The sequence below is a fragment of the Echeneis naucrates genome, chromosome 19 (genome assembly GCF_900963305.1).
Source record: "Echeneis naucrates chromosome 19, fEcheNa1.1, whole genome shotgun sequence".
Lineage (NCBI taxonomy): Eukaryota > Metazoa > Chordata > Actinopteri > Carangiformes > Echeneidae > Echeneis > Echeneis naucrates.
In genome coordinates, this window is record NC_042529.1 from 8,639,688 (window position 1) to 8,665,739 (window position 26,052).

At 41.9% G+C, this 26,052-nt stretch overlaps 4 protein-coding genes across 6 annotated transcripts; 2 read left to right on the forward strand and 2 right to left on the reverse strand.

The window, feature by feature from the left end:
* Positions 1 to 692: 692 nt before the first annotated feature.
* On the reverse strand, positions 693 to 6,032 carry rundc3ab (RUN domain containing 3Ab). 3 transcript variants are annotated; one of them, XM_029527984.1, is made up of 11 exons: positions 5,926 to 6,032; positions 3,630 to 3,745; positions 3,242 to 3,369; positions 2,932 to 3,017; positions 2,754 to 2,843; positions 2,580 to 2,660; positions 2,304 to 2,469; positions 2,027 to 2,184; positions 1,687 to 1,806; positions 939 to 1,039; positions 693 to 835 (listed from the first exon to the last, which is right to left on the reverse strand). In XM_029527984.1, exons 1-11 carry the CDS (start codon positions 6,030 to 6,032, stop codon positions 693 to 695), a joined length of 1,296 nt encoding a protein of 431 aa, XP_029383844.1. The 3 variants fall into 3 exon arrangements, with proteins under 3 accessions (XP_029383844.1, XP_029383845.1, XP_029383846.1); XM_029527985.1 differs by having other exon boundaries at positions 936 to 1,039; XM_029527986.1 differs by lacking the exon at positions 1,687 to 1,806 and having other exon boundaries at positions 5,926 to 6,018.
* A 2,566-nt stretch (positions 6,033 to 8,598) lies between these two features.
* On the reverse strand, positions 8,599 to 16,053 carry pth3r (parathyroid hormone 3 receptor). The gene is made up of 13 exons (XM_029527918.1): positions 15,988 to 16,053; positions 12,581 to 12,686; positions 11,524 to 11,634; positions 11,228 to 11,352; positions 10,904 to 10,998; positions 10,340 to 10,493; positions 10,083 to 10,236; positions 9,943 to 10,003; positions 9,795 to 9,861; positions 9,623 to 9,717; positions 9,316 to 9,457; positions 9,125 to 9,166; positions 8,599 to 9,039 (listed from the first exon to the last, which is right to left on the reverse strand). The coding sequence occupies exons 1-13, from the start codon at positions 16,051 to 16,053 to the stop codon at positions 8,599 to 8,601; spliced, it is 1,659 nt and encodes a 552-aa protein (XP_029383778.1).
* Positions 16,054 to 17,208: 1,155 nt separating this feature from the next.
* Positions 17,209 to 19,486, forward strand: taco1 (translational activator of mitochondrially encoded cytochrome c oxidase I). Its single transcript, XM_029527964.1, has 6 exons — positions 17,209 to 17,271; positions 17,373 to 17,646; positions 17,724 to 17,830; positions 17,948 to 18,081; positions 18,403 to 18,565; positions 19,154 to 19,486. Exons 2-6 carry the CDS (start codon positions 17,376 to 17,378, stop codon positions 19,361 to 19,363), a joined length of 885 nt encoding a protein of 294 aa, XP_029383824.1. The 5' UTR covers positions 17,209 to 17,271; positions 17,373 to 17,375; the 3' UTR covers positions 19,364 to 19,486.
* Positions 19,487 to 20,821: 1,335 nt separating this feature from the next.
* Positions 20,822 to 25,699, forward strand: kcnh6b (potassium voltage-gated channel, subfamily H (eag-related), member 6b). Its single transcript, XM_029528383.1, has 12 exons — positions 20,822 to 20,887; positions 21,301 to 21,309; positions 21,842 to 22,265; positions 22,437 to 22,838; positions 23,069 to 23,268; positions 23,376 to 23,628; positions 23,707 to 23,900; positions 23,995 to 24,103; positions 24,301 to 24,570; positions 24,807 to 24,996; positions 25,110 to 25,314; positions 25,427 to 25,699. Exons 1-12 carry the CDS (start codon positions 20,822 to 20,824, stop codon positions 25,697 to 25,699), a joined length of 2,595 nt encoding a protein of 864 aa, XP_029384243.1.
* Positions 25,700 to 26,052: the final 353 nt, after the last annotated feature.

The following is a 26,052-nucleotide window of genomic DNA, read 5'->3' on the forward strand; positions in this document are numbered from 1 at the left end:
AAGCTACTGAATGATTGAATAAGGCCTAAACCATCATTCACCCTAAATATCATGAAGCTGCAGCTGTTAATTTTTAAATAATCTTCATCCTAAAACCCTCTGGCCACATTTTGACTCAGCACATTAAAAGGCCTCTCAATTTTCCATCCTCTTAGAATAGTGTGATATAATATGTCAAAAACATTCTTTCTGTTTATAACTTCTTGCCCATCCTGCTAGTATTATGCAACAGGCAGAATAAGATACAGCGACGGACCAATAAGACACAGACAAATGGACAGGTACATACAAAACAACCCTATCGTGAGTTTTGATGAACGTGACCAGTACACACACATTACTATAATTGCACAAAATCAAGTGTCATGATGTAAGAGAGGTCAAACTTGAACCAGTTGTTCGCATTCCAGGAGGCTTAATCATGTCAAGACAATATGAGACAGTGAAAGTGAAGGAGGCCATCAGGCAGTACAGCAGCTATTCCTGCATCTTTGTTGTCCCAGACAGAGAGGCTGCTCTTTCTCAAAAGCTTGAAAAGGTGTAAGTTGAGAGAGTGCAAAGATAAAGGGACTCACACAAGGGCCACGAAAGAGAGCGCAATTGTCACCCAAAGTAGTCTTTTTTGTTGTTGTTGTCTCCATGTTGAATTGTCTCAGTCTGTGAAATGGTTGGCAGTGTTTCTTTGGTGCCCCCTAGCTGGGAGAGAGGGCAGGACTGTTCTCTGTGCTGATGTTGACCAGGCACTCACTGGACTTGAGGCTAGCCAGAGACTTGCAGCTTGGGAGCGAGGCCAAGGACCCACACAGGCCCATCATGGAGGGTGTGTAGTCCTTTTCTGAGCGGGTGGAACAAACAAAGAAGTGTGTATGTGTCTTCACTCATTTACTAACTCATAAACCAGTGTGGTACAGTTGTTATGTAACTCTTTAAAATGCTACCTGTGCACCAAGCTCCTCCATTCTGTTTCCCTTCGAGCCTCTGGGAGTCTGAGTCCAGGCTGATTTCCACTGACAACAGCTCTGTGCTGGGGAAACTTCTCCTACAGGTCGACATGGGACAAGCCACGCGTTAGAAAGGAGGAGCGCTTCAGGACAGAAAAAATGTGCTCTTGTTTTGTCACAACTTGTTATATACAGTATGCTGGAGTATAGAGTGAGTGTCACTTGAATATGCATATTTCCTGAGAATGATTGAAATTTAAATTTAATATTTCAAATTCAATTAATTACTGACTCCTTATCATAGTGACAAAAATGTCAAATTTAGTCCTACTTGATAATGAAATAGAATCAAGCTTCCAGTAGTTGTAAAAGTAGTTGTTCTGCTAGCCGGACTCCTGTTAATACAAATCTAACATGACAGCTTTTAAAATGTATTGATGGTAATCAATTATGATAAAAAATATCAGGAATCATTGCAGTGGCACATGCTTGGCTTTGTGTCGGCATAAAACAAGAAAAAAAAGTATTGTCCATATGAATATCCCAGGTTAAGGATATGTTAATGTTTAAGGATATATCCCTAAATTGGATTTTCCTATTTATATGTACAATTGACTTACATATAGATGCATATACACTATACATATAGATACACGTCTCATCAGCAATAGAATTCAGTTGAAATCAGATCTACTCGTGTTTCATGTGAGCCCAGTAACACCCAGAGACAGACGCTAAGTCAGACCTGCGGAACAACTTGACATCCTCCTGACTGTTGTATGGCTGGAGTGTCGGCCACTGGTTGACCAGCGGGATCGAAAGGTTTTTGTCCAAGTGATGTGAGTCACATGGAATCAAGCTCGTCCTGATAAACATGAAAGTAAAATATGAGACAAGAGCTTAACTGTATTTATGACAATAATAAGAACGAATCAGATCCAAAACTTTACAAAAATGGAACGTATACAATCTCCAAAATCTCACTGTGATGTTTGCCACCAAACTACTGAAAAGTGTGTACTATTCATTTAATGAATGATTTAAATAATTATTGTTTCTTTGTGTTACATGTCTGTTGCACTTACAGTTGCTCCTGAAGCTCCAGGACTATCGCCTCAAGTTCCCTCTTTTCCTGTTGACTCTGGCTCTGCAGCTCCTCCAGCCGGGCTTTTAGCCTCTTGTTCTCCGTCTCTGTGTTCTTCAGCTGGGACTCACGCAGGCGCACAAGCTCCTCCAGGTAACCCTGACAACACACATCCACACTGAGTGAAATGCCCACCCTCAGCGTGCTCATTTCAGATGTATTTGGCAGATGAAACAGTATTAGGGAGTTGAACATTTTTGAAATCCTTTGCTGCCCACCTTCTGAGCATTGACAATCTTGAACCTCTGCTCCATCTTGCGACACTTTGTGCTCCAGCTCTCTTCATCAGTGACCAGGGGGATGTAGGGGTGTTCGGGGATGCTGTCGTCACTGGTGCTACTGTCAACACTTCGCTGATCGTCATCGTCACTCAGGTAATCATAGCTAGAACAGAAGAAGTCGGTTTAACTCAGTTTCACACCAACTAAATTTTAAATCTAAAACAGGTGGCAGATTATTGTATATGACAGGGCTTTTCTCTACATGAATATTACCTCTGTGTGAATTTCAAATAGGGTGTGTAATCAATAACTGCAGAGGACTTCCCATCCAGTGCTTCCCCTTTCAAACAGAAACTGTGAAAGAGAAACGGCCCAGAAATAAGACAAAAACCTACAGATATCTCCATTTCACAGTACAAAGGATCATCAAAGGAGGTCAAGGATCACCTAAAGTCTATGGCTCCAAGCCCTATGAGCATCCCTGTCAGGACTGTGGCTTCTTCCCTTAACATGATGGCTCCTTCTGCATAGAACCTCCTAAAGCAGACAGACAGGTGCAAGCAGGTGGGACCCTATTTACAGTACGGATTGGAGTGATACAACTGCACAGTGAGGCATCTCCTACCTGGTTGTTCTACTGTCCCTCAGAGCGGTAGCAATATATTCAGACAGCCTCTTCTCCATAAGGGCCACTCTCACCCAGGCGCGGCCCTGTAGAGGTCACCAAAGTGTAAGATGAAAATGTTTTACTGTTGCATATGTTTGAAAAATTTTAAACCTGTTCCATAACACAAAATTGTAGTTCTTAAAATAGTCATCGTAGTACAGCTTCATCAGTGGTGTAAGTATTGGAGCTCTTTCATTAATTCTCTCTACAAATTTTGCATTTCAAATGATCCATTCTATCTTTGTTACCGCTGTCATGTATGACTTGCCTTGGCTCGTGAGGTGCTGATGTTTTCCATGCTCTCGATGCTGCTGATACAGCTGTTGGGGACTTTAGCGCAGGCCAGACGGACGTAGTCCCAGTAACTCCTCTGACCATCAAACCAGCTGCCGGAGCCTAAAAAGATAAAGTAACCTGATTATTATAGATGATGTAAGAAGCGTGTTTCTCTCAGACTTTGCAGAAAAAAGGCTCAAACAGTTAATACTGATGAATAAAGACCACAATTTCACCCACAACAACAAAAAAACTAGTGTATCTTACTTTGTCTTCTCTGACAACAACGATTTCTTTGGGTGATGCAAGTTGCCATCTAAGAACATGCACCGTCTCTAACACGCAGTCCATCTCTATAAATGTTCTCATGGGTTCATTACCTTTAAAACGGTGGCTGAGGATGTGTTCAAGAATGGCGGCGAAATTTATGAACTCCTCAGATGAATCATCGATAGGTTCAGCTGTGTATTTCTCCAGCAACGTCTTTACTGAAAATCTGATTGTGGCAAAGAGAGGGAGAGACAAGATGGGGCTAAACTGTTTGGTTGGCAGTAACAGTCATTACGGGAATAGATTCGTCAGGGAACAGATTTATGGTTTACGGTAGAAGGAAAATGTCACAGATCAAACTATAATTACCCTTTTTAGAATCTTTACTTAATACAAAGTAATTATGAACAAACACGGCGTAAACAATTCAGCTTAACACAGTCAGTGATAACAACACCTGTAAAATATATAAAATCAAAAGCCAGTGAGCCAGAACATAAATTGTAAATGTCAATGTCAGTCCTTTGTGATTGTAGGTGGATGTAACTCTGTGAACATTTATACCCTGCTGTCATTTTCGTGCTCACTCCCATATCCATAGTCAAGCCGGATGTTACCCATTTCAGGAGAGGAAGTTTGTGAAGAGCTTTCAGGAGGCTCCAGGAACCCAATTAACTTTTTCTAGACAGCTGAAGCAACAACTCCAGTCGTCTGTAGCATAGCCATAGTTGTAAGAGAACATCCTGTCATGCATTTCAGTTGACATTACTGTCACTTGATTGCTAATATTTATCAATAACTAATATGAATGCTCCACTCTAACAATGCACCTTTACAATTAACCTCCTACCATAATATTTAAACCATAGATGTCAACTCCCTGTTTTCTGAGAAGTACTTTTTTTCAGGCAACCCCATCCTGCTCATGAAATGACCGCTCCTAAATATCTTCCTGGGGTCTAAATAATTCAGTGGCTCTATTTGCTGCAAGAACAACTGCCAAATGCTATTTGTCCAGTGACACTGTGATATACTGCGTGGCCAATATGGATCAAACTACTGCTGGTACACACATCTCCAAAGAAACAGTCATGTGCAAAGAAAGATTTATTGACAGTTTAGTCAATATTAGATCTAAAAATCACTGCTAAAACAGAGCTGATCCCAGCACAAGCAACCGGGGCAAGTGATTTCATTCCCCATTGTTTCAAAGGCAACAATGTCTCATTCAGTTGCTCTGACTGCGGCTAGATACGGAACAATAATTGGTTGACTATCCTCAAAACAAGCACAATCCCCTGTGTATTCGCTGTATTACAGACAGCAGGGCCGTGACATGACCCAGATACACCGGACAGTGGCTCAGTAAAGGTGCAGACGTATCCGCCTGCTCCTCTGAGCACATGATTGCTGAGTCGAATCAGTGTTAGTCCTTTTCAAATTTAGTATGACTAGGATATGCTGTCGACTGGCCATGTGACCGGAGTCCACATCACCTGGGCTTCAAATCAACCCACTAAACACACTCAAGTTACCTGATGACTTAACATCCGACTCGCAACTCAACTTTAACAGCGAGGTGATATTGATATTGTTGAGACTTTTTCGTGAAAGTGAAACTATAAGCCTTACTAACAGCATCCCTCTAAAATAATGTGTAGTCATTTGATCCACAAACAGCAGCTTGCAGTCTTTTCTGAAAGTATACCCTGGACATGAACAAATGCATGTCTGCTGTTAATTAGTGTATATATATATATATATATATTGTTGTGTTGTGTGAAGATCTACACTGAGTGGCTCAGTGCTGCAGTCATGCCGACAGTAAACTGGCTGTTTCCTGTATCTGTGGACATGCTTAACCTCTGCCGAAAGGCCTTTAAGTACAAACCTCCATCCAACTGCCCCACAGGCCAATCAGGACCTGATGTATACTGCCTCCCTGCCCTGAGTCCCTGGGGTGCCAGCTAGTCCTTGCCCCAGGAAGGTTGTCGTCATAGCAACCACACCATCAGAGGGTAGAAAATAAATGGCACTGACAGAGATGACAACGATAAACTCACACTGAGAGGCCGGTCTGTCTGATTTTACAGAAGAATAATGGCAGCCCACTTGGCATAAAAGGTTATTGGTGCACATTCTGGCTTCCTGTGCGCACGAGCCCAGTGTCTGTACAGAGTTAATGTAAATGACTTATTCTAAGGATGACGTAAACCTGGATGGTTACACATTTACTGTGGCCAGTGTGTTGTCTTAGTCTAAAACAGAGAAAACAGCCCAAATACAGGTTCGACCATAATAAACGCTCAACTCACATCAGAGTGTATGCACTAAACCGCGCACACGCACACGCACACACACACACACACACACACATACACAGTCTCCCGCTGGTAATGGACTGACCTGCAGACGGTGAGGAGGTTTTTTCTCTCCACCGCCACGTTGCGAGCCGAGGCTTTTTTCGAGACATCTCCCATGGCCATGGCTGCCTGCACACAGCCGGGCTCCATGCAGGAGGAGGTATCAGAGGACCACCACACACAGAGGACACGGAGAAGCCAATTGCATCTCTCCGTCTCTCTCCCTCTCCCTCCGCCTCTTTTCTGACCTCATCGTGACGTTACCGGCTCAGGTCGCATCACGCAGACGGAACATGACGCATCACCTCACCAGCTGCACTATTTCTCTATTGTGCTCACAGGACTCTGGTTGCTAATGAGACATGTCCCCCACAGATATATAAACAATACACCGACATATATTCAGCCAAATAAAACGTCTGATTTATGGGTCATTTATATGCATGTCAAACATTAAAACCTCTGAGCGATCACAGACTCCCACTGATGTGCAGTCTGCTTTTATGTCATGCAAAAAATATGCCTTGCCATTCAGTCTTTTTTTATCATATTAAAGAGAAAATACTATTCTACCTAACATATATTCCACTTTTTTTGTACTTTCAATGCATGTTTTCTCTCTAAGAAACAATAAATGCAGCCCTATTACTTTGAATGTATAAATGCCACATACTTTCATCCATCACATACTTTTTTTGTTCCTGTAAGAATTGTGTTCAACTGTATGTTGTTAAATATATGAAAATGGATTTACTGTAGAATAACAATGATCTCATTGCAACCACTGCTGTCATCATGCTGGATCATCTCCTCCCTCTGTAATTTCCCATCAGTCTACTCTTCGCCCCCCGCCCCTTGTTTCTTCCTGTCACTGCCAGAAAAGATCTGTCATGTAAATCTGATGGAGACACTTAGGTCCTCAAATCTTTCCCTCTCCAAAAAAACCGACAGCTGGTTAGCGCCATACTTTGCTGGGTGGGGGTTGGGGGATGTGGTGTCTTTGGACAAAAACAGGAGCAGCTAATTGCTCAGTTATATCTACCTCATTTCCTTTAGTGTCACATTGTGCTTCATGGATTTTAAATGCCCTCAAAACATATGAGCCAGAATATGTGGCATACTTTACTGTCTGCTTTAGCACCATTCACACACGTTAAGAAATAGACACTACTGCATGTTACCACAACCTCAGACTCTCACTTATAATATGATCCTTCCTTTAATTATTATCTTTTCTGCTTTTTAGGTCTTTATTTCAATTTGTAATTGGCCAACAGGAAAGAAAGGGAGGGACAGGGGAATGACCCATAGCAATATGGTAATTTCTGGAATAGGGCAATTATCTCAAGTAACCCCTGTAATCTAGAGGGTAATAAAAGTCCAGTAATTTACTTTGCACCTCCAGAATTATGGAAAGTCAAGAGAAAACCATACTTTTAGTCAAAGGTTCTTAAAAATAGAACTATATCTCCCACAATGCTACTCAACAGCATCTTTTCTTTGATCATATTGCCCTTAATGCCCTTAATGACCAAGCCTTTCAGACCCCACAACTTTTATTCAAACTTCTGGAAGCTCCGCTCATCTTGAGAGCAAATAGGTATTTTTCCATCTTCACTGGATTATGCAACAACCATCTTTACCATAGAGGTCTTAAGTATAATGTACATTATGGCAATTTATAATATTGTCATTTCTTTAATTAACATGTTATATTATATACTTGAGTATTATGTTATTAATGTTTGCATGGCTGCAACAACAAACAGCCTTTCACATTTAGAGCTGAGATATGAGAGGTAAATCATTTCCATTCTGTTTATTTTGCCTAAATCTTTATTCAGATTCTCAAGGCATCCTCCCAAAATGCTGGTGGCTTGTGGTGGAGGTTTGCCACTCATGCTCAAGGTCTACGAGCAATTCAGGTACCTCTTGCTCTGAGCCTGAGACCTGAGGACAGAATGTGAAATTCTGGACAGTGTTGTGAAAGCATTGAGGACTCAGTGAAAGGAGTTTGTGTTTGGAAAAAGGTTTGTGCATCAGCCCTGACGCTCCTGTCCGACAGACTGATTAGACAGTGGACCAAAAAAAAAAAAAAAAAGTGCAGTCTTCACCCATCTAGGCATGAATAACGTTACAAATAATCAAATTGTGACAGCTTGTCAGGATAACTGCTGGATTAATATTCATATCATCTCATAAAGCCCATCACAAAGTAATGGTGCAGGTTTTGAACTCGGTCAGCCGATCTAGCCCAGAAAATCCAACCCAAGAAAAATGTGAAGAGGAAAACAAATAACTTAAAAGATCTTACCAGTTAAACACCCTGGTCTGTCCTTTGACTATCCTCAATCCTTTGCAGCATCACGTCCTAAAAAGTCATGAAGTGTTTATTTTTTTCACATTATTTGTAAGCAGAAAATATCATGTACATTTAATTTACATTGACATAAATTAAATAAAAAGTATGAAATCAATGAGAAAATTCTGTCTGTAATTTGGGAGGACTGAGGTTATAGTACAACATCATAGACCACATTATTCATTACGACACAAATAATCCCTCTTTGGACTTTTGATATTATTTTGAGAAATCCCTCTTCTGTTGTTGTTGATGTCACAATCTTCCTCAGCAGGTAAAACAGAGTTGTAAATGTTCAAACGTCCATTTTTCTGCAGACTTTATTATCTTGAAGCTGGCTTGATATCACAGTGCTCACAAGATGGTTTCCAGGTCTTTCAGAGATAAGGAGCTGTCTGGATCTTCTTCTCCAGGAGTTTGGATTGAAGGTGCTCCATTAGCTTTGGAATCATGATTTCCCTTGCTGCTCCTGACATGCCTGGAAAACACTCCTGAGGTCTCAGTATCACCCAACACATATCCAGGCAGGCTGCTTTGTGGGTGGAGTGAGGGGAGGCGCGGCGGCCGGACCCCCGAGCTTCCTGCAGCAGCCCCACCCGATCCCACCACACCTCCAGTGAAGGAAAGTGCTCTGTGATGCACGGCAGAAAAGCTGACACTGTGTGTGGTGGTGTGTGACATCATGCCGCCGTAGTAGCAGCTGCCTCCACCGCCACTGCTGGTCATTCTGGTTTTCTGCTTGAGGTCCAGAGCGAGGCTGCGTCTCAACCATGCCTTCTTTACCTCCGCCTGCACCTGAAAGCAAGAGGAAGGAGGCAAACGGCAAATTATGTTTGACCTTTGTAAAGAATTGTTCAAATTCAAATGATAGATTCAGTACCTCTCCATTGCAGAAACAGTAGATAAATGCAACAAAAAAGCCCTAGAAAGAGAAAACAAAGATATTGTTCAAAAGAAGCATCTATTATCATTAGTGTGCAGGAGAATACACATTTGTTGATTTAGCTGAAAGCTGCAAAAATAACAATGAACTTAAAAGGAGGATTAAAGCATTTATCAGTTTATTCTGACCTGGGAGGAGTTGAAGAACATCTCGTAATGCATCTGCACCTGCCACAGCAGCCCAGTGACCTCAGTGTAGGGAAGAGCCATGAACACCATGTAGTGAACTCCAAACAAAGGCATGAGGACCAATGTGGACTTGAGCAGCTTCCTGTGCAGATAGAGCAACAGCATTTGTGTTGGGATCTCATGTTTTAGGCAGAAAATGGTGGCCTTATGATGGCAAAAAAAAAAAAAAATGTAGTTCATCTTAAGTGGAAAAAGTGGAAGTAGCCAGAGTCTTTCTGTGTTATTGTTCTTTGGGATGAACAATTACCGATATTGCTGTCGTGGATCCAGTTTACCAGTGTTGGTTTCCCACAGTTTAGAGGCCAGTACTCGGATTATGTTGAGGAAGAGAAGGAAGTTCACCTGCAGGGATGGAGATGTCAACATAAGAGCCAAATATCCGAAAACGATATTTTTATAGAAAAATTCTGTTTCCTTACAACAATGGCTGCCAGAATGGGAACTTGATAGATCCACTTCAGGTTTCCAGCACTGATGTCCCAACATCTAAAAGCAGAGATCATACGAGCACGTTTGATGCCGATGTTCTGCAGATACAACACGCATAAATGCATCACTTTGACTCACTGTGTGTCTGCCAGTGATGCTCGTGCACTGACCCAAATGGACACAAACACGGCTGGAACACCTGAAAATGGTAGAATATGTGATAATTCACCTTCAGCTTTATATAGGACAGCTGAGGAGACTGCTCCAACACTGCTTACCCCATCCAATGATGGTGAGGGCCCACAAGTAGTTCTTGTCAGAGAGGAAGGCCATGAAGATGAGGCTATGTAAGTACAAACCCTCCACCAGGATCCAGTAGTGATTGGTCGCCAGGAAATACAGGAAGAGAGTAACAGCAACCTTACAACCTGCCTGATGACACAAAGTGGCAGATCAGTGAAGCTAGAAAACAGGCCATAAAAATCCAGACACGATGGATGAATGCTAATGAATACAGGAGAAGCATACGGTTTACCATATGGGGCTTCTGTGCAGTGAGCTCAGGCTCAGCCTTGCTGTCATCAGATATGGAGTACAGTACAGCGTCCTTCACAAAGATGCTGACTGCTCGGCATATGAAGGAGGTGAAGAGGTGAATATGGATATAATTGCGTGTGCAATGAAGACGCCTGAAAGTGAGTGTGTGTATGTGTGTGTGTATATATGTGTGTGCGTGTGTAAATGGGAGAGAGAGAAGTTAGTATTCATATTTTTTTTAAATATATTTTTATGATCCTACTTCAATTAAATGATCGCATGATACTTTTTGTAGATGCAATATGAATGGACATTTCTCACTTTGTGGACGAGTACAATAGCAGTGTACTAACAATGTGTAATTATACAAATATGTATTTCTCTTTCATATAGAAGCACTTTATGCAGCTAATTTATTCCCTCATTCTGTTATAAATATACTGAAGTGTTTTGGGTTTTTTTTTTTCTTTAAATTTTTTCCTTTTGATTCTTTTATAGTGGTCACTGAAAGCTAAAGATTTTGATCCAGAATATGGATTATGTTTTTGAGTCTGTTTCTCACTTGAAATAGCAGAGGATGGAGACTGCCACCAACAGCGACGCTAGAGAAATAGAATAGCCGACAGTGTACATGAGATGGAGTCTCTCAAACACCTTCTGAAATAAAACAAAATGTACTTAGGCTGTGGTTCCTCGGTGCTGCAAACATGAGTGAATTCAGACAATTTCTGGAAAACATCTGGAAGTGTAGCACATTAGTAGGATTCAGACTAATATTGTGTAATACTGTCAGTGCAGCGATTAAAGGACAGCAACTGTTCATTATTGTGAGGAAAAGCACAGTGTCACAGTTTTCATATGTCTGGATAAATGCACATGGACACACCTCCTCCTGGCTCCTGTGGTTGGAGGTCAAGTAAGTGGTGCACTCTGTGTAATTAGCCCAAGTGCGGTTAATACTGGACACCTGCTCCCAGTTTCCTGACGCATCACAGTGACGGTAGGCTCGCCCTGGGCCACACAACACAAGTCTATGATTTAAAAGACATGTCATCCTCCTTTTACAGATGGAACTATTCACCGATGTCTTAAGTTATCATAAGCAATCAGAGTAATGATCACATTTTTGTGCTTCATGTTAGAGTCTCTTGTGAGGACAGCCCATAAACTGAGCTTTCCTACCTTTGTGGTTGAAGTCATAGATGTACTCTGGACATATGACTGAGATCAGCTGACCCGCTTTGCTCCAGGGCCAGCAGATTATCCCGTCCCACTCTGGGATGCAATCACCATCTTCAAAAATAAAAGGAGGCTATTAGTCATTTTACATCAAGAGGAGGTTCATCCATACAGTCAGCATTGACAGGGGTGAACAGGCCCAGACGTCAAAAAATACTTGCTGGTATCAAAAATGATCAAGATGTATGTTTTTTGGCTTCTTAACACTTGGATGTGCACTGATCACGATACTAAATACATTTGGAGATTTTTTGTTTTGTTTTGAAGGAATCATTTATTTGGCTCATAAACATTTTCCTTTTAGATCAGAGGATACCATTCTCATACGAATATGCACCTCAAGGGAGCAGCCACTTATCTTAGCTTAGTATAAAGGCTTGGAGATAGATAGCTTGGTTCTGTTCGATCATGCCATTTAATTTTGAGCAAAAGGGAATGAGCATATTTCGGAAAATGTTGAAAATAGAACATGCCGCATGCCAGAAGATAAACTATTGGCTGATCTTACTGTGGCTGCTCGCTGTGCCTCTCCTCTGCCTAACTTATCTCTGACTTGGCCTTTCTCTTGTGAAATTAAAATCGACAGATCTTGAAATGTTGTTGTCGGCTTCGACGTCATAATCTTCAGTGAAAAATGTCCCACTATTGTCTGTGCCTACATTCAACCGTGTAATCGCAGTGATGCTAGTCAGCAGGATATTGGATTCGTGTCATATCTGATGCTAAATAAATCATCAGTTTCTGGATATGTATTTTGACATGAACTTACTGACCTCACTTAGTGAGGCTCCTCACTTCCCAAATAGGAAGGAAAATCCTCTCAACCCAGTCAGTAAATTCAGCAGCTCATGGAGCCCCAACCACCAGTAAACAGTCCCCCTTAAAATATTTATTAATTTGCATGGGCGTTTTTCCCTGCAGAGATTATGTGAGGCTATATACTTATATTATATTACTTGATTGATTTGTTGGATAAAAAGATCAGTAGGAGCACACAAACCTTTAACCAGGGCCATTTGTGCCTGAATGTCCCTTTCACATCTGGCATGAGCACCAATCAGAACGTAGATCTGCTCCTCTCGTGTGATGACATCATCAGAGTCGATCTGTAGAAAAAAATGAGTTGTTAAGACAAATATATAAAATATGCTTTACTGCTGTTGTGTTTGGATGAAAAATTAAGAAAATCAATTTTGTTTTGAATTTTTTACATTTCCACCAGCCTGCAAGAGTGTATCGAGGCATGAAACATTTTTTGATAATTTAGGTACACGGCAGGTAAATGGCCTGATTTAGAACTATGTACAACAATTAGCCTTTAATGCACAATAGTGTATTAAAGACCTATTAAAGTATTAAAGCCCATCTATTTAGCTTTGTATATGATCATTGTTCAGTGCTGCTGTCATTAGTTTTCATTCATTCATTTGAAGTGTATTTTATGTCATGCAGACAAACCAGGCAAAATAAAATTAATCCAAATCTTTAAAATACCTACAAAGTATTAGAAATCTAATTAAACTTATCATAATCAGCATTTACCCAGCAATGTTTTAAAACAGCAAAGGTTATCAGAGGTATGATCCTTTTCAGAGGGAAGACTGGGGATCCTTTCAAAAGATCTGACTGGGTCATTTACTATTTGACTAAGCACCAACAGACATTAAACATTTCCCAATAAAAACCTCTCTGAAGTCTCCTTCCAACTGAGGCAATCTATCAACCACAATCACTCCTGAGGATCAGATGTGCTGCCTTAAGGTGTTGTGAAATAGTTGTGTGAGGGTGTGGTATGTGATGATCCCCTGCCAGAACCCTTTTTCTGCCTTCGGCCACATGGGGGCCTGGTCCTCAGGTGATAGGTCGCGATGGTGAGAGCTAGCCTACACAAGAAAACTTTGTGTTCCTGGGTACATTTCACAACAGAGCACCAAAACTAGCAGTGAGTCAACTGGAGAGCTCGATGAAAGAGAAATAATAAAAAGGCAAAGAAACAGCGCGAAAGGTGGACCCATGGCAGAAAAATTTGCTTCAGTGATATTATATATAATATGTTATGATATTTAGATCAATTATGTGATATCTGCACTTTTTTGGATCTATTTATACTTCCAGTCAAATTTGGAGAGAAATATTGTGCATTTTTTGCACTTCTATTTGTGAAATACACTGATTAAACCTGTGGTCACCTTCTCTCACATATTTATTTTAAGTAAATGTCAGAAGCCCGTAGAAATCAAATCATTGAATTTTGTACAGATATTACAAAGATAGTCATGACTTCTACGACGGGCCTGATCCCTCAGCCAAGGGAGATGGTGGAGTGAGCAGGAAACCAATGTTGCCATGAAGTCATGCTGGTGAAATATCTGATAATGGCAGTCCGATCTCCTCAGACTACACACTTTTATTTTTGGGATCGACGGTTCATATTTAACGCTGACATTATCAAAATAAAATAAAGTAACTAACCCTAACGCCAAAGGTTAAAAATAATAATAAAGCTTTTGAAATTGAAAATAGCATTCTCTCATTTATTTTTAAGATCTTAGTATTTCTTCCTGCCATATTTCTTGCGAGCTAAACGGCTGATAACTAACATTCTTGGCACAGTCCATTAAAATAAGCAGCCGATGGGTGTGCAGTGTTTCCACTGAGGTACTTAGAAAGCTCAACAGATCATTTCCATCAGTGATTTGTTTTGGGAGAGCACTTTCTGCCAAAGTCAAGACTGACATACTGAACACCTAAAACCAGTTGCTGTATGTTGAAAAGTGGCTGTTATGTCAGTTGCCTGCTGGTGTTCAAATAGTTGTGTGTGTTGTGTGTTTGTGCATCTAAATCTCTAACCATAACGCTGTTTATGCACATACTGATTATGGATGAGATTAAAGCCCTTCCTCTGCACCTGAACAATACATTCTCAAAACATTGATATACAGCTAACTTCAGTACATGAAGGTCAATTTCCACTAATCATTCTCTATTCTTTGAATTCCTGCTGACAAACAGGAAGTGTTAGCAAAACACTTAGTCTTACACGTCGGTTCACATTTGTGTCCTAATTGAATTTTCTCTCTCAGGCCTCTGCTTCATGTGAAGTGATTTTCTGGTTGACTGAGCAGGAGGTTATAAGTCTGCCTGACGTCGACACTCAGGATCGACCCAGGGAAGATGAAGAGAAAAGGCTCTGAGGCAGCAGGGGTTTGAGTGACTAGTGGATTTTCTGATCATAGCTGATGTTTTGGTTTCACTGCTGCCATTATTTTGGGATTACGATTTGAAAGTCTTGTATCTATGACAGGGAGAATTTAACTGCTCTCGTCAAGTATCACATACTGTTAACAAAAGAAAAAAAATCCCTATAATATCTGTATTTTCAGAGGAAAGTATTCATTTTAACTATGTGTGTGTTTGCTGCTCTTTTAATCCCCCCCACACACCTGTTTTTTGTTTTTTTTTTTAATGTAAAAATTCGAACATATTTACAAATTGTCTCAGAACTCATTTATAATTTTGTTAGTGAATTCATTATTATTTTGGGGCAATATTTGCAATATTGTTGCTGTTGCTTTTTACCAAACAACTAAAAATAACCGAGAACTGTACAAATGTGATGATTTCATTGGCTTTTTTGTCACGTCTTTGTGATGTTACAGTGACTCTCTGCATGAAGAGGCTTCATAGCCCTCTGATTTGTTTTTGTTTTTTTTTTTCTTTTTTTGGGGGGGGTGTATATTTTATCTTTGCATTTGGAAGCAAGTCATAATAAAAACAAATATTTTTGCAAATTAGCAAAAATGTAAATGTTTTCCACATCATGTCAGCTTTTAAAAAGATTTACATGAGCTATCTATGGCCTGCTCGTGAATCACTGGCATTCCTGAAGCATGAAATAAATCAATGTCCAAAATTCTACCACTCAAAGAGAGTCACAGATGCTTGAAATTTTCTATATTTGGCCCAAAATGCTGCAGTTGGGGGTTGTTATTTCTGACTCACTGTCAAAGTAAGGTGTAAAATATGATGTTACTGTGTGAATAGTTTAAATTTAGAACATAAAAACAATTTTTCCTTGCAACAGACAAAGAGATTGTGAATGTATGTTATCATTATTTTAATCAAATAAGATCTATTTTGAAAAGACCCTCTTGAAATTATGTTTGGCAAAAGTATCACTGATATTCACACTTCATAGAGTTATTTGCAGAGGCTAAAAACTAAAAGTAAAAGCCAAGCAAAAAGAAAACACTAGACAAAACAAAACAAAAGTAGAGACTGGCAAAATTATATGAAACAACAATATAATAAATCTATTAAGGCTCGAGAAAAGATATTAACCAATTTAATCAATGAAATGATCAGAAATCCATTCACAAATAGTCAGGATTACTGAAGTTCACTTACCAGCGCTGTCACTGTCATGACACACTGAAAAAGAGCCACAGCACCGATTCCCAGTGTACACAACATATTGTCTTATCTACGGCTGACCCACACAGGGCTGGATACAACTTTTCCTTGTCCTATTATTTTATCTTCCTCAGGTTCTGTTGGAGGAATATTTCTTCTCTGCTGCCCCACCAGCTCTCATGATGTTATTTTTCATTTCATCAGTCAGTAAGAACTGACTTTAAGGCTCATCTGAAGCTCTAGATCAGGGAAGATCTTAAAAAAAAAAAAAGTTTCCTTTTCCCAGCCTTCTACCAGAAGCTCCGTTGACATCACTAATCAAGTATAGTGATCATGCCCCAGTCAGTAAGTGGTGTGAGAGGGTTTCTATGTGGGAGAGAGAGGATCACTGTGGCAGAAACCTCCTCCTTTTGCAGCTGTTTGGACTGTTATCTATTTGAGATGGGTTGGATTTGATTGGCTGTAGCCGCTATCTCATTTAACTCTTTGTGCTCCTCTGGTCAGGTTATCTGTCTGTATCTGGTCTCCTTTGATCATCTTTTTAGCTGAAGTCATAGATGATTGTGCATATTGATCCCACACCCAAATATTTTACAGTATATACAGCATGCTCCTGACTTCTGAGCCTGTGAGCCCGGAGTCAGGCCTGAGGCCTATTACTACCCTCCATCATCATAAATAGAAGCAGAAAGATTTAACAAACTTTGGTCCTTCGGGAAGAGAACAGCTCTGCCCCAGTTCCCACGTTTGGACGTTTCATAAATCATAATGCAGACCAGACGTAATAACTACTGTATCTGCCAATTAGAAGCTAGCAGTTAGAACAAATACAGAAATTATAAGGGAAAGAGGTACAATATTTCCTGCTGTTGTTGCTGTTATTTTTGAGACCGGCTTTGAATGTGAATTTGAACCACCCTGCTGTTTCTTTCTTTTTGTCTTAAAAGAAAAAGAAATAAAACGTGGATCAAGATCCTTTTTCTAACCTTCAAGACAGTCCCAGAATCGAAGTATATTACAATTAGTGGTACTACCGCTACTAGAAATAATTATAATGGTAATAATTATTATGATTATGATTACAATTATTACGAGTGCTGCAGCATGATTGCACTCCTAATAATAAACATCATCGTCGTCGTGTTTTCATTCAACAGCGTGAGGTGTGACCCAACCTTTATTGTGAAAAGGCTGGTTAATGACGTCACAGGAAGCCGGAACTGCCGGGTGCACAACAAGGACAGGAGCAGCTGCGTGTCCCCGGGACGTGGAGGAACTGTGGGTTGGGGACAATCACACACTTTAATGCATTTATGGAGGTGGTGTAATATGAACCGGTTGTGAAATGGAAGCTTTGTCGTTTGTGTGTCTGTGTGAAGGGCATGTCGGGGGCGGCGGTGCTGTGGGCTCCTCGGGCCCTGCTCCCCCGGACTCTGGCCGCCGCCTCAGGCAGGTGCTCGGCCCCGGTGAAGGCCGTCCTGCCGCCGGCTCCGTGTGTGTGTCGGTCCGCTGTCAGGACGCTGCAGCTCAGCTCGGCCTCATGCGCCGGACACAACAAGTGGTCAAAGGTGAAACATATTAAAGGACCCAAGGATGAGGCGAGAGGAAAGATGTTCATGAAGTTTGGCATGATGATCAAATTAGCTGTGAAAGGTGAGTTCGTCTCATTTTCACCGCTGAGGTTTTATTTAGCGGACTGTAGCTGATCGCTGCTGTTGTTTGGTCTGCAGAGGGGGGTCCTAACCCAGACCTGAATGTAAGCTTAGCTCACATACTGGAGCAGTGCAGGAACAAAAACATGCCCAAAGCATCCATAGAGGCTGCAATCAAGAATGCGGTAGGTTGACACAAACACACCTTCCTTTGAATTTCCATGTCTGAACACAATTTCTTCAGAGAAAACGTGAAAATTCTGCATAGAACTCATCTATGTGAACTCTCTCCTCCTCTACAGGAAAAGGCCAAACCAGCATCCCAACACATGTTTGAAGCTCGGGGGCCTGGTGGATGCCTGCTGCTCATTGAGGTCCTCACAGACAACAACAGCCGCAGCCACCAGGAAATTAAACGCCTCCTCAACAAGAACGGGTCAGGACCGCCTTCTAATATTAGCCAGCAGTGGCTGCAATACTCCATCATCACGGATCCTAGGTGTTGACGTGATCTGGTTTACATTCAAGTTCACCAGTCTGTTTTAGTTACACCACCAACCTGACAACGAAATGTCCCTGCAGGGATGCAGAGGATGATAGCACACAGTTGCTTTGTTTTCTTTCTTTGTATTTAAAGTGCAATTGAAAGTGTGCAAAAATCAAATATGCAAGATTTATTCATTTAACTGTGATCTTTCTTAATGGGCTAATATTAGACTGTGTTGTGCTGAGGGTGTAATTCTTTGCTTGCCCACAGAGGGATGCTGTCCGATGGTGTCCGCCACAACTTCATCAGGAGGGGAGTGGTGGTGATGGCAGGCAGGACCATCTCGACAGAGAAAGCTCTGGAGCTGGCCATTGAGGTGGGAGCAGAAGATGTTGAAGAGAGTGAGGATGATGAGGAGCAGCCTCTCCTGCAGGTCAGACATGAAGAGGCATCATTTCTCAGGAGCACTGTCAAGACGCATGATGACAGAACATGTTAGGTTCATTTGACGCTAATGAGTCAGGTTTGTGGGCTCTGAAATTTGAATGTGAATTCAAATATATTGGAAGGGTTGAATCTTCTACAGATTTAAAGGTATTAAAAATGTTTATAATTCATAAAAAAATGTCTGTCTGAAAATGTCTCCAAAAACATGCACTCCTTTGTTTTAATGTCTCTCTCTGCAGAAGTTTCTCAGTAATTTTAACACAATATGTGTGTTCATCTGTCATCTATCACTGTCAGCATATGATTATTATCAGTACTTGTTTCTTTCCAACATATTTGGCACAATTTTGCTAGTGGCCCTCATACCAATTAGATTTTAAACTGCAAAACCCTTTGGACTGCATATGTATACTGGGATTTGGATTATTGATTGTGCCAAACAAACAATGATAAATAAGAACTTTGGATTTTTGATTTTTTTTTTTTTTTAACTTTACAGTTTATTTATTTATAAATTAATTGAGGTTTGATCCCTAGCATTGCTTGACAACACTTTGATCTGATCTCTTTTCAGTTTATTTGTGACACGATGGACACGATTAAGGTGCGGGCATCATTGGAGAATATGGGAATGCAGATTATATCTTCTGGGATGGAGTTTGTTCCCAATAACCTCTTGTCTCTGGACCAGGACCAGCTAGATGCTGCTTCAACACTCATAGAGACTGTCAATGACCATCCTGATGTAGTTCGAGTGTGGGACAATATCAAGGCTGCTAGCTGAGTACGAGCTCTGGACCCTTAATGGACACTGAATGACTTGAATGAGGGATATTTCACAGAGAAAGATGTTGACAACAATTTTGATACTGTCTATGAAAGAAATTAAAGTGTGTGAAATATTGTTTTACCGTCACTGTTTTCCACTGCCCTTCATGGTGTCCCCCAAAGTTACTCATGTCAAATATTGGAATCTCTCTCTCTCTTCTCTATGAACTGACGGGAATATTCGTGACATCCTAGAAGTGAGAAATTAAAATGTTTAATTACAAGTACATTTCACTTTTACTGAGGAATGAAGCAAAACATGAAATCAAAAGTTACATTTGATTTTAAAAACCAAGCAAAAACAGAATATGGATGGTTGAAGGTTGCAGCTGAAGGACATTTAGACCCAATATCATCCCAGGTCATTACCCCCTCATCATACTGTAGTGTCAACACGACAGTCAATAAGAACCCACATTAACGGTTTGCATGCAACATATTGAGTGGATTCTATGCCTTCAGCCAGACGAGTTCAGCGTTGTGTATGTCACACCCTCTGCTGTATCCTACACCACCAAACCCAACTCTATACAAGAACAATTAAATGGTAATTCGATGTTAATGGGGAAGTCCAGTCTAATGGCTCTGAGCCCATTTATTCTGTTTATCAATGCGCGCCACTGATTTTTCCTGTCAGGTCCTCTCTGCTATAGCATAGCATTGATTGTTTTCCATTGTTGGCAAATGCTGTGCAGCAACATGCGAGCTGCAGACCAGTCCTCTTCCCTGTTGCCAGAGTGAAGGGTTCAACACTGACGTCTGCATCCACACACAAAAAAGTTTTTTTTTTTTTTTTTTGCCTAAATATGAATCGTAAGAGGAGAGTGAACACGAATGAAAAGGTGTTAAAAAGGATGGATGTTTGAATCATGGCTTCCTAGAGCTCAAGGATAAGGAGGATCTGATTATCTGCTTACAAAATAGGTAAGTTTTGTTTTTTAGTTGAACTAAAGCTGAAGAATTGTTGGACTGCTACCTTCTCTGTGCAGCCACACTTGTCTGAGTCAAGTACTCACATTATCCAGGAGTTGAGGGGAAGAGTATTTTTGGGAGGGGCACTGCTAGATGAGCATTCTGGGAAATCAGAGCAGAGAAGAATTTGCTAAGGGGGTGGTGCAGCATATTGAACTTCACTGAGTATTTCCATTTTTGAATTCATATTGATAGAGACATTTGAATTTAAAATCCTGAGGCAGAAATTGAAGAAATCCATTATGGTGTTAACACTGACACTGATGTGTAATTGCACTAAACCAAGTCTGTATGCTGTAAAAATCAGGATTGATTGGGCTTAAGTATAAGTGTTTTCCTTTCATCTGTCTGCCAGCAGAGCTCCATGTCTGACTCAGAACTTATGAAAAGTGCGGGACCAGTCGGCAGGGGGCCAGAATGCCGCTCACCTCAAACTCCCAGGATGGAGCTGCTCAGCCCCTCCAAGGTGAAGGACCGCTCACAGAACGTCACAGAGAAGGTCACGCAGGTACCGAGAACCTGACATGGGTTCAGTCTCTGACAGTGTGCGTCCAAAAGCGTTCACATGGCTTAACTGAGAACCAGGGAGTCAAAAATTAGGGTGAGGGATTTGAGGCCTGACAGGTTGGTGCTCTGATTTCTAAGAAATAAAGAGCTTTCCAAAAAGTTGCCATGATGCTGTTAATTAGCCTGCTGGTGGAAAAATCAGTTGGTGGTTTCCTCCTGGGCGTTGAAACAAAGTTACATCGAGCCACAGTTCAATTCCAGCCCACTGTTGTTACTGTTGCAGCCCTGAGGCTCAGCCTTCTGCATCACTGCCTCTGTGGGATGTTAAAGAGTGATGTCCATTTAAGAGTCTATCTATATATCTGCGTAACTATCTATGTATGCATTTCATAGATTCTTCAATCAGTCTGAAAGGTCTGTGAGGTTCATCAGGGCAGCAGCTAGTGTTTTGGAAGTGGACCAAAGAGAACAAAGACGGTGAGAGCACAGGAACTCAGCTGTGTGGCTGTGACTCCCAGTTCATCATCACCACCCTCCAGCCCACCAGCACCCTCTGATCCGACAGCTCTGATTACAGCATCACTGCTGCTTTAGCTCTGCCCAAGTCTTTTTAGTTTCAAGCTGTCTGGAAATAATCGTTCTATCGGGGTATGAAAAGTCACAAGTCTTGCCTCTGCTGAGAGTCACCAATAATAGGATGGCCAAGGATTCACGGAAATTACAAGGTCGCAAAACCGGAGTGTACGGCCTCCAGAAAGAACTCAGTCAAAACCGCATGTCTTGTAGAAAGGTCTGTTGGTTAGTTTTAGGTCAGAGACTAGGAGATTCAAAACTGCTGTTCTTTGTTTCACAGCGCATTTGCTTTGCTGCTTTCTTTTGTCATGCAATGCTGTTCATTGGAAGTCCATGTTCCTATTTGGGAATCATTGTGTGCTGCTTCTTTCTTCATGTTTAGGTACTCTCTCTGGAGTCTGATGTCCTGCCTGAGTACAAACTCCAGGTCCCAGAGACAACATGGTGGATCCTGTTGCACTACAGTCCCTTTAAAGCATTTTGGGACTGGATAATCCTCCTCCTAGTCCTCTACACAGCTGTTTTCACTCCTTACTCAGCTGCTTTCCTCTTGGATGAAGATGGAGATCTACGTCAAAGGAGCTGTGGCTACACGTGTAACCCTCTGAATGTGGCGGACCTCATGGTGGATGTTCTGTTTATTGTGGACATAGTCATTAACTTGCGCACAACCTACGTGGACCAGAACGACGAGGTGGTCACACAGCCGAGCCGGATAGCCAAGCACTATATCAAAGGCTGGTTCCCTATTGATCTGTTTGCAGCAATCCCTTTTGACCTTCTCATTTTCAGATCAGGCTCTGATGAGGTAAGGACCCTGCAAGCTTTTAGAAAAGCCAAAGTTTTACATTACTTGACTGAATTCAGTCATTTTCATGTTGTTGTTGTTGTTCAAAAGTGTCTGGAGTGCTTAAATACTTTCTATAAATTAATTGGCCATTTTCCTTTCTAATGTCTTCTTCCCCATTGTTATTGGAAACCAAAGATGGCAACCTTGACAAGCTTGCTGAAAACAGCTCGCCTACTACGATTGGTCCGCGTGGCAAGAAAACTGGACCGCTACTCTGAATATGGAGCTGCGGTCCTCTTCTTACTCATGTGCACCTTTGTACTCATCGCCCATTGGCTAGCCTGCATTTGGTACGCCATTGGCTTCGTGGAGAGGCCGTACACCGAGACCGGTTGGCTGGACAACCTGGCTGAACAACTGGGCAAGGTCTATAATGACAGCGACTCCACCTCCGGTCCCTCAGTCAAAGACAAATACGTCACTGCTCTGTACTTTACCTTGAGCAGCCTGACCAGTGTGGGCTTCGGGAACGTTTCTCCAAACACCAACTCTGAGAAGATCTTCTCCATCTGCGTCATGGTCATTGGCTGTGAGTTGAAATAAGGGACTGTATGAAAGTTAGTGGGCAAATGTCAGACCTCCTCAATGCAGAGAAAAAAAATAACAACCTTGCACTTCTCCTCCCCCATAAGCCTCCCTGATACATTTTGTGCAGCCCCTTAATATACACATAATGTTCTCAGTCTGTGTGGGCATTGCAGCTGAAATATAACTCAAGCCCTGTTGTTGTCTGTTTGTCTTCTGCTTCTTTTGTCCCAGCTCTCATGTACGCCAGCATCTTTGGGAATGTTTCTGCCATCATCCAGCGGCTGTACTCGGGCACAACCCGTTACCACACCCAGATGCTGCGGGTCAAAGAGTTCATTCGATTCCACCAAATCCCAGGTGGTCTGCGCCAACGGCTGGAGGAGTACTTTCAACACGCCTGGTCATACACAAATGGCATTGACATGAACGCGGTAAGTACAGCAGTGACAATACTCACCTCTGAAACTATTAGGGTGTTACCTCGCCATGTTTTCCATGTAACACTGACATTGTGATGGTCTTGTCATTCCATATTCAGGTGTTGAAGGGGTTTCCACAGTCTTTGCAGGCTGATATCTGTTTGCATTTGAACAGATCCCTGCTGCAGAACTGTAAGGCTTTCCGTGGAGGAAGTCAAGCCTGTCTGCGGGCCTTGGCTATGAGGTTCAAGACAGTCCACGCTCCTCCAGGGGATACACTAATCCACTACGGAGATATCCTGGACTCTCTCTTCTTCATCTCTCGCGGTTCAATTCAGGTCATCAAGGATGATGTGGTAGTCGCAATATTAGGTAATGAGTACTGTAACGTAGCATCTCAGAAATGTTCCAAAATCACATTAGTAGAAAAAGAATTTGTGCACTGTGCAGAAAAGAATGACATCTTTGGCGAAGTTATCCACATGTATGATGAGCCGGGAAAATCCAACTCAGACGTCCACACCATCACCTACTGTGACCTGCATCGCATCCTGAGGGACGATCTGCTGGAGGTCCTGGATATCTACCCAAGCTTTGCAGACAACTTCTGGAGGAACCTGGAGATAACCTTTGACCTGAGAGATGTACGTTAGTGATTCTTAAAATGTTCAGTGTCACAGGAAGACGTTCTAGGATTTTTATCAACGAGTATCTTTGTTTTCATTCTACGTTTATCAGGCTGATCAAGTGCCACCAATTATAACTACTGATGACTCCGGTGACGACTGTAGCTATCACCACAAGCCAAGACACAGAATCCACTCCATGGACTGTAGGATTAGACCAGGTGAGAAGTTTGGGGCTTTTTATTTCTATGTTTCGATAAACAAGTGCAGGTGAGATACAAAGAAATAATAGTGTTAAATACTGCTCAATGATGAAGATGTCTGGGGCGTTTTAATCTGATTCCATGCTGGGAAAGACTCGACAGCCTGAGTGGGATTAAGAGATGCACAGTCATCTGAAATTCTTTTTTGTGAACAGATGGAATTGATCATGAGGACTCTCACCCCCTTCGGTCCTTCCATCACCGTCACTCGCCACCTCAGGCCCACTGGGAGGACTGCTGCAGTTGTGGATCTTCGTGCTCTCGGCCCAGTGAGGACTCAGCTAAATCTCTTGCTCACGTTGCTAAAGCAGAGCTTTTTCCTCCTGAAGGTGCCATGAGGGATTATTCCCCCTCTGTAGTGCAGCTGCCCCCTCCCAGTGGCACGTCAGTGGCGAGGGAAGCAGTGTTGGACAGAGGTCACCAAGGTAATTTTCCTTGTCATAAGTAAACTGCTGCTTTTTGTCTACCATTTTGGACTGAGGCTTGAATTTTAAGGATATTCTGAGAAGTTCTCATTAGGAGGACAGTGACTGATGGTCAAAAACTTCCCTTTTCATATTCCAGTATACTGTGCCTTCAACATTTAGAGCATTTACATTGCGTTAATCAGTTGAAACTTAATGGGTAAAAATGTCCTCCCATTGTTTTCTTGGCTTTTTATTTTCCTCAGCTTCATCTTTGACTGTGCCAGGAATGTATCAGTACAGGCCAGATCGACAGTCTCAAGAGTTTTCCAGTCGAACATGGCGATCATCTTCTGTCTGTAACTCATACCACCCACCACCCTTCACAGAAGAAAGGCCCAGCGAGCTAGAGTCCCGACTGGAGGTTTTACATTCCCAGCTCAACAGGTGATGTTTCCAGTGCACAAGATTAATTAAAAGAGCATTTTCATCAAACTTCCTAGCCAGTGTCCTGAATAAATCATGTCGGTTGATTAGTTCTCTATGTAAAAACTCCTCAGACTAGAAACTCGCATGACAGCCGACATCAACGTTATTCTGCAGCTTCTCCAAAGGCAGATGGCTCCTGTTCCTCCAGCTTACAGCATGGTATCATCCAGTACCCTCCCTGCTGACTCCCCTGGCCTATACAGGACTGGGACACCAGTGCTGCACAGCATGTACCCCATTTCTCCCATACAAGTGGACAGCAGGGGACACACACAGGTATGGACAGATAATGTAGAGTTATTCTCCTTCACTAAAGAAAGAGAGCCAAAGAGATCTCACCTTTCACTTTCGAAATAAAACTCATGAAAACATGATTTCTTTCATCTAGAACTCAACCCAGGCTGACCATAGATTCACCAAGAAGTCTCAGGAATCATTGTCCAGCGGTATTCATGTGACCGTGGCATCGGACGACACCATGTTCATGACTGTCACCCCTGAAACTGAGACAAATACAGGGTTAACCCCCCAGCCGTCAGTCAAGTCCTCCCGGCTGTGCAGCAGCCTCAGCTCCCCTGCTCTGCCGGGTGACCTGGACATCACCTCAGGATTGGCCAAGATCCAGAAGCACCTGTCAGACCCTGTGCTGCCTGTCATCTGAAGACCTTCAGCTGACAACCAGTGCTGTTGAACTACAGATTTGCCACAACTCACTAATTTGTCAAAGGAGTCATGGGACTAATCCAAAAATCAGCTATCAGTACACATCGGACACCAAGCAATGTCTCAACCAGACTATAGCGGCCTGCAAAGATTTCTGCCTTACAGTCTTCACTCTGGGTTACACTCACTCAGTGATGATTTCAATAGTTATCAAACTTTCTGGAGGACAACAGCTAACTTACAATACAGACAATAGAGTGACTGGAGGTTCTCTTTACATCTCATAATCATATTTCACATCTTCTAGCTCCAGCTTGAGCACCAACTCTGCCCTATTACTGGTCCTTTTCA

Coding starts and splice junctions, on each gene's coding strand:
- rundc3ab (XM_029527985.1), bottom strand. CDS start 6,032: ATGGAGCCCGGCTGTGTGCAGGCAGCCATGGCCATGGGAGATGTCTCG. Junction 3,018..3,241: donor TCAGCACCTCACGAGCCAAG/GCAAGTCATACA, acceptor TGACCTCTACAG/GGCCGCGCCTGGGTGAGAGT. Junction 836..935: donor AGGAGCTTGGTGCACAGGTA/GCATTTTAAAGA, acceptor CCACCCGCTCAG/AAAAGGACTACACACCCTCC.
- taco1 (XM_029527964.1), top strand. CDS start 17,376: ATGTCGGGGGCGGCGGTGCTGTGGGCTCCTCGGGCCCTGCTCCCCCGG. Junction 17,647..17,723: donor GATCAAATTAGCTGTGAAAG/GTGAGTTCGTCT, acceptor TTTGGTCTGCAG/AGGGGGGTCCTAACCCAGAC. Junction 18,082..18,402: donor CGCCTCCTCAACAAGAACGG/GTCAGGACCGCC, acceptor GCTTGCCCACAG/AGGGATGCTGTCCGATGGTG.
- pth3r (XM_029527918.1), bottom strand. CDS start 16,053: ATGTTGTGTACACTGGGAATCGGTGCTGTGGCTCTTTTTCAGTGTGTC. Junction 10,004..10,082: donor CCTCACCATCATTGGATGGG/GTAAGCAGTGTT, acceptor TACCATTTTCAG/GTGTTCCAGCCGTGTTTGTG. Junction 9,862..9,942: donor GCATCACTGGCAGACACACA/GTGAGTCAAAGT, acceptor CTCTGCTTTTAG/ATGTTGGGACATCAGTGCTG.
- kcnh6b (XM_029528383.1), top strand. CDS start 20,822: ATGGAGCTGCTCAGCCCCTCCAAGGTGAAGGACCGCTCACAGAACGTC. Junction 23,629..23,706: donor TGTGGTAGTCGCAATATTAG/GTAATGAGTACT, acceptor TGCACTGTGCAG/AAAAGAATGACATCTTTGGC. Junction 24,997..25,109: donor TTACATTCCCAGCTCAACAG/GTGATGTTTCCA, acceptor AAAACTCCTCAG/ACTAGAAACTCGCATGACAG.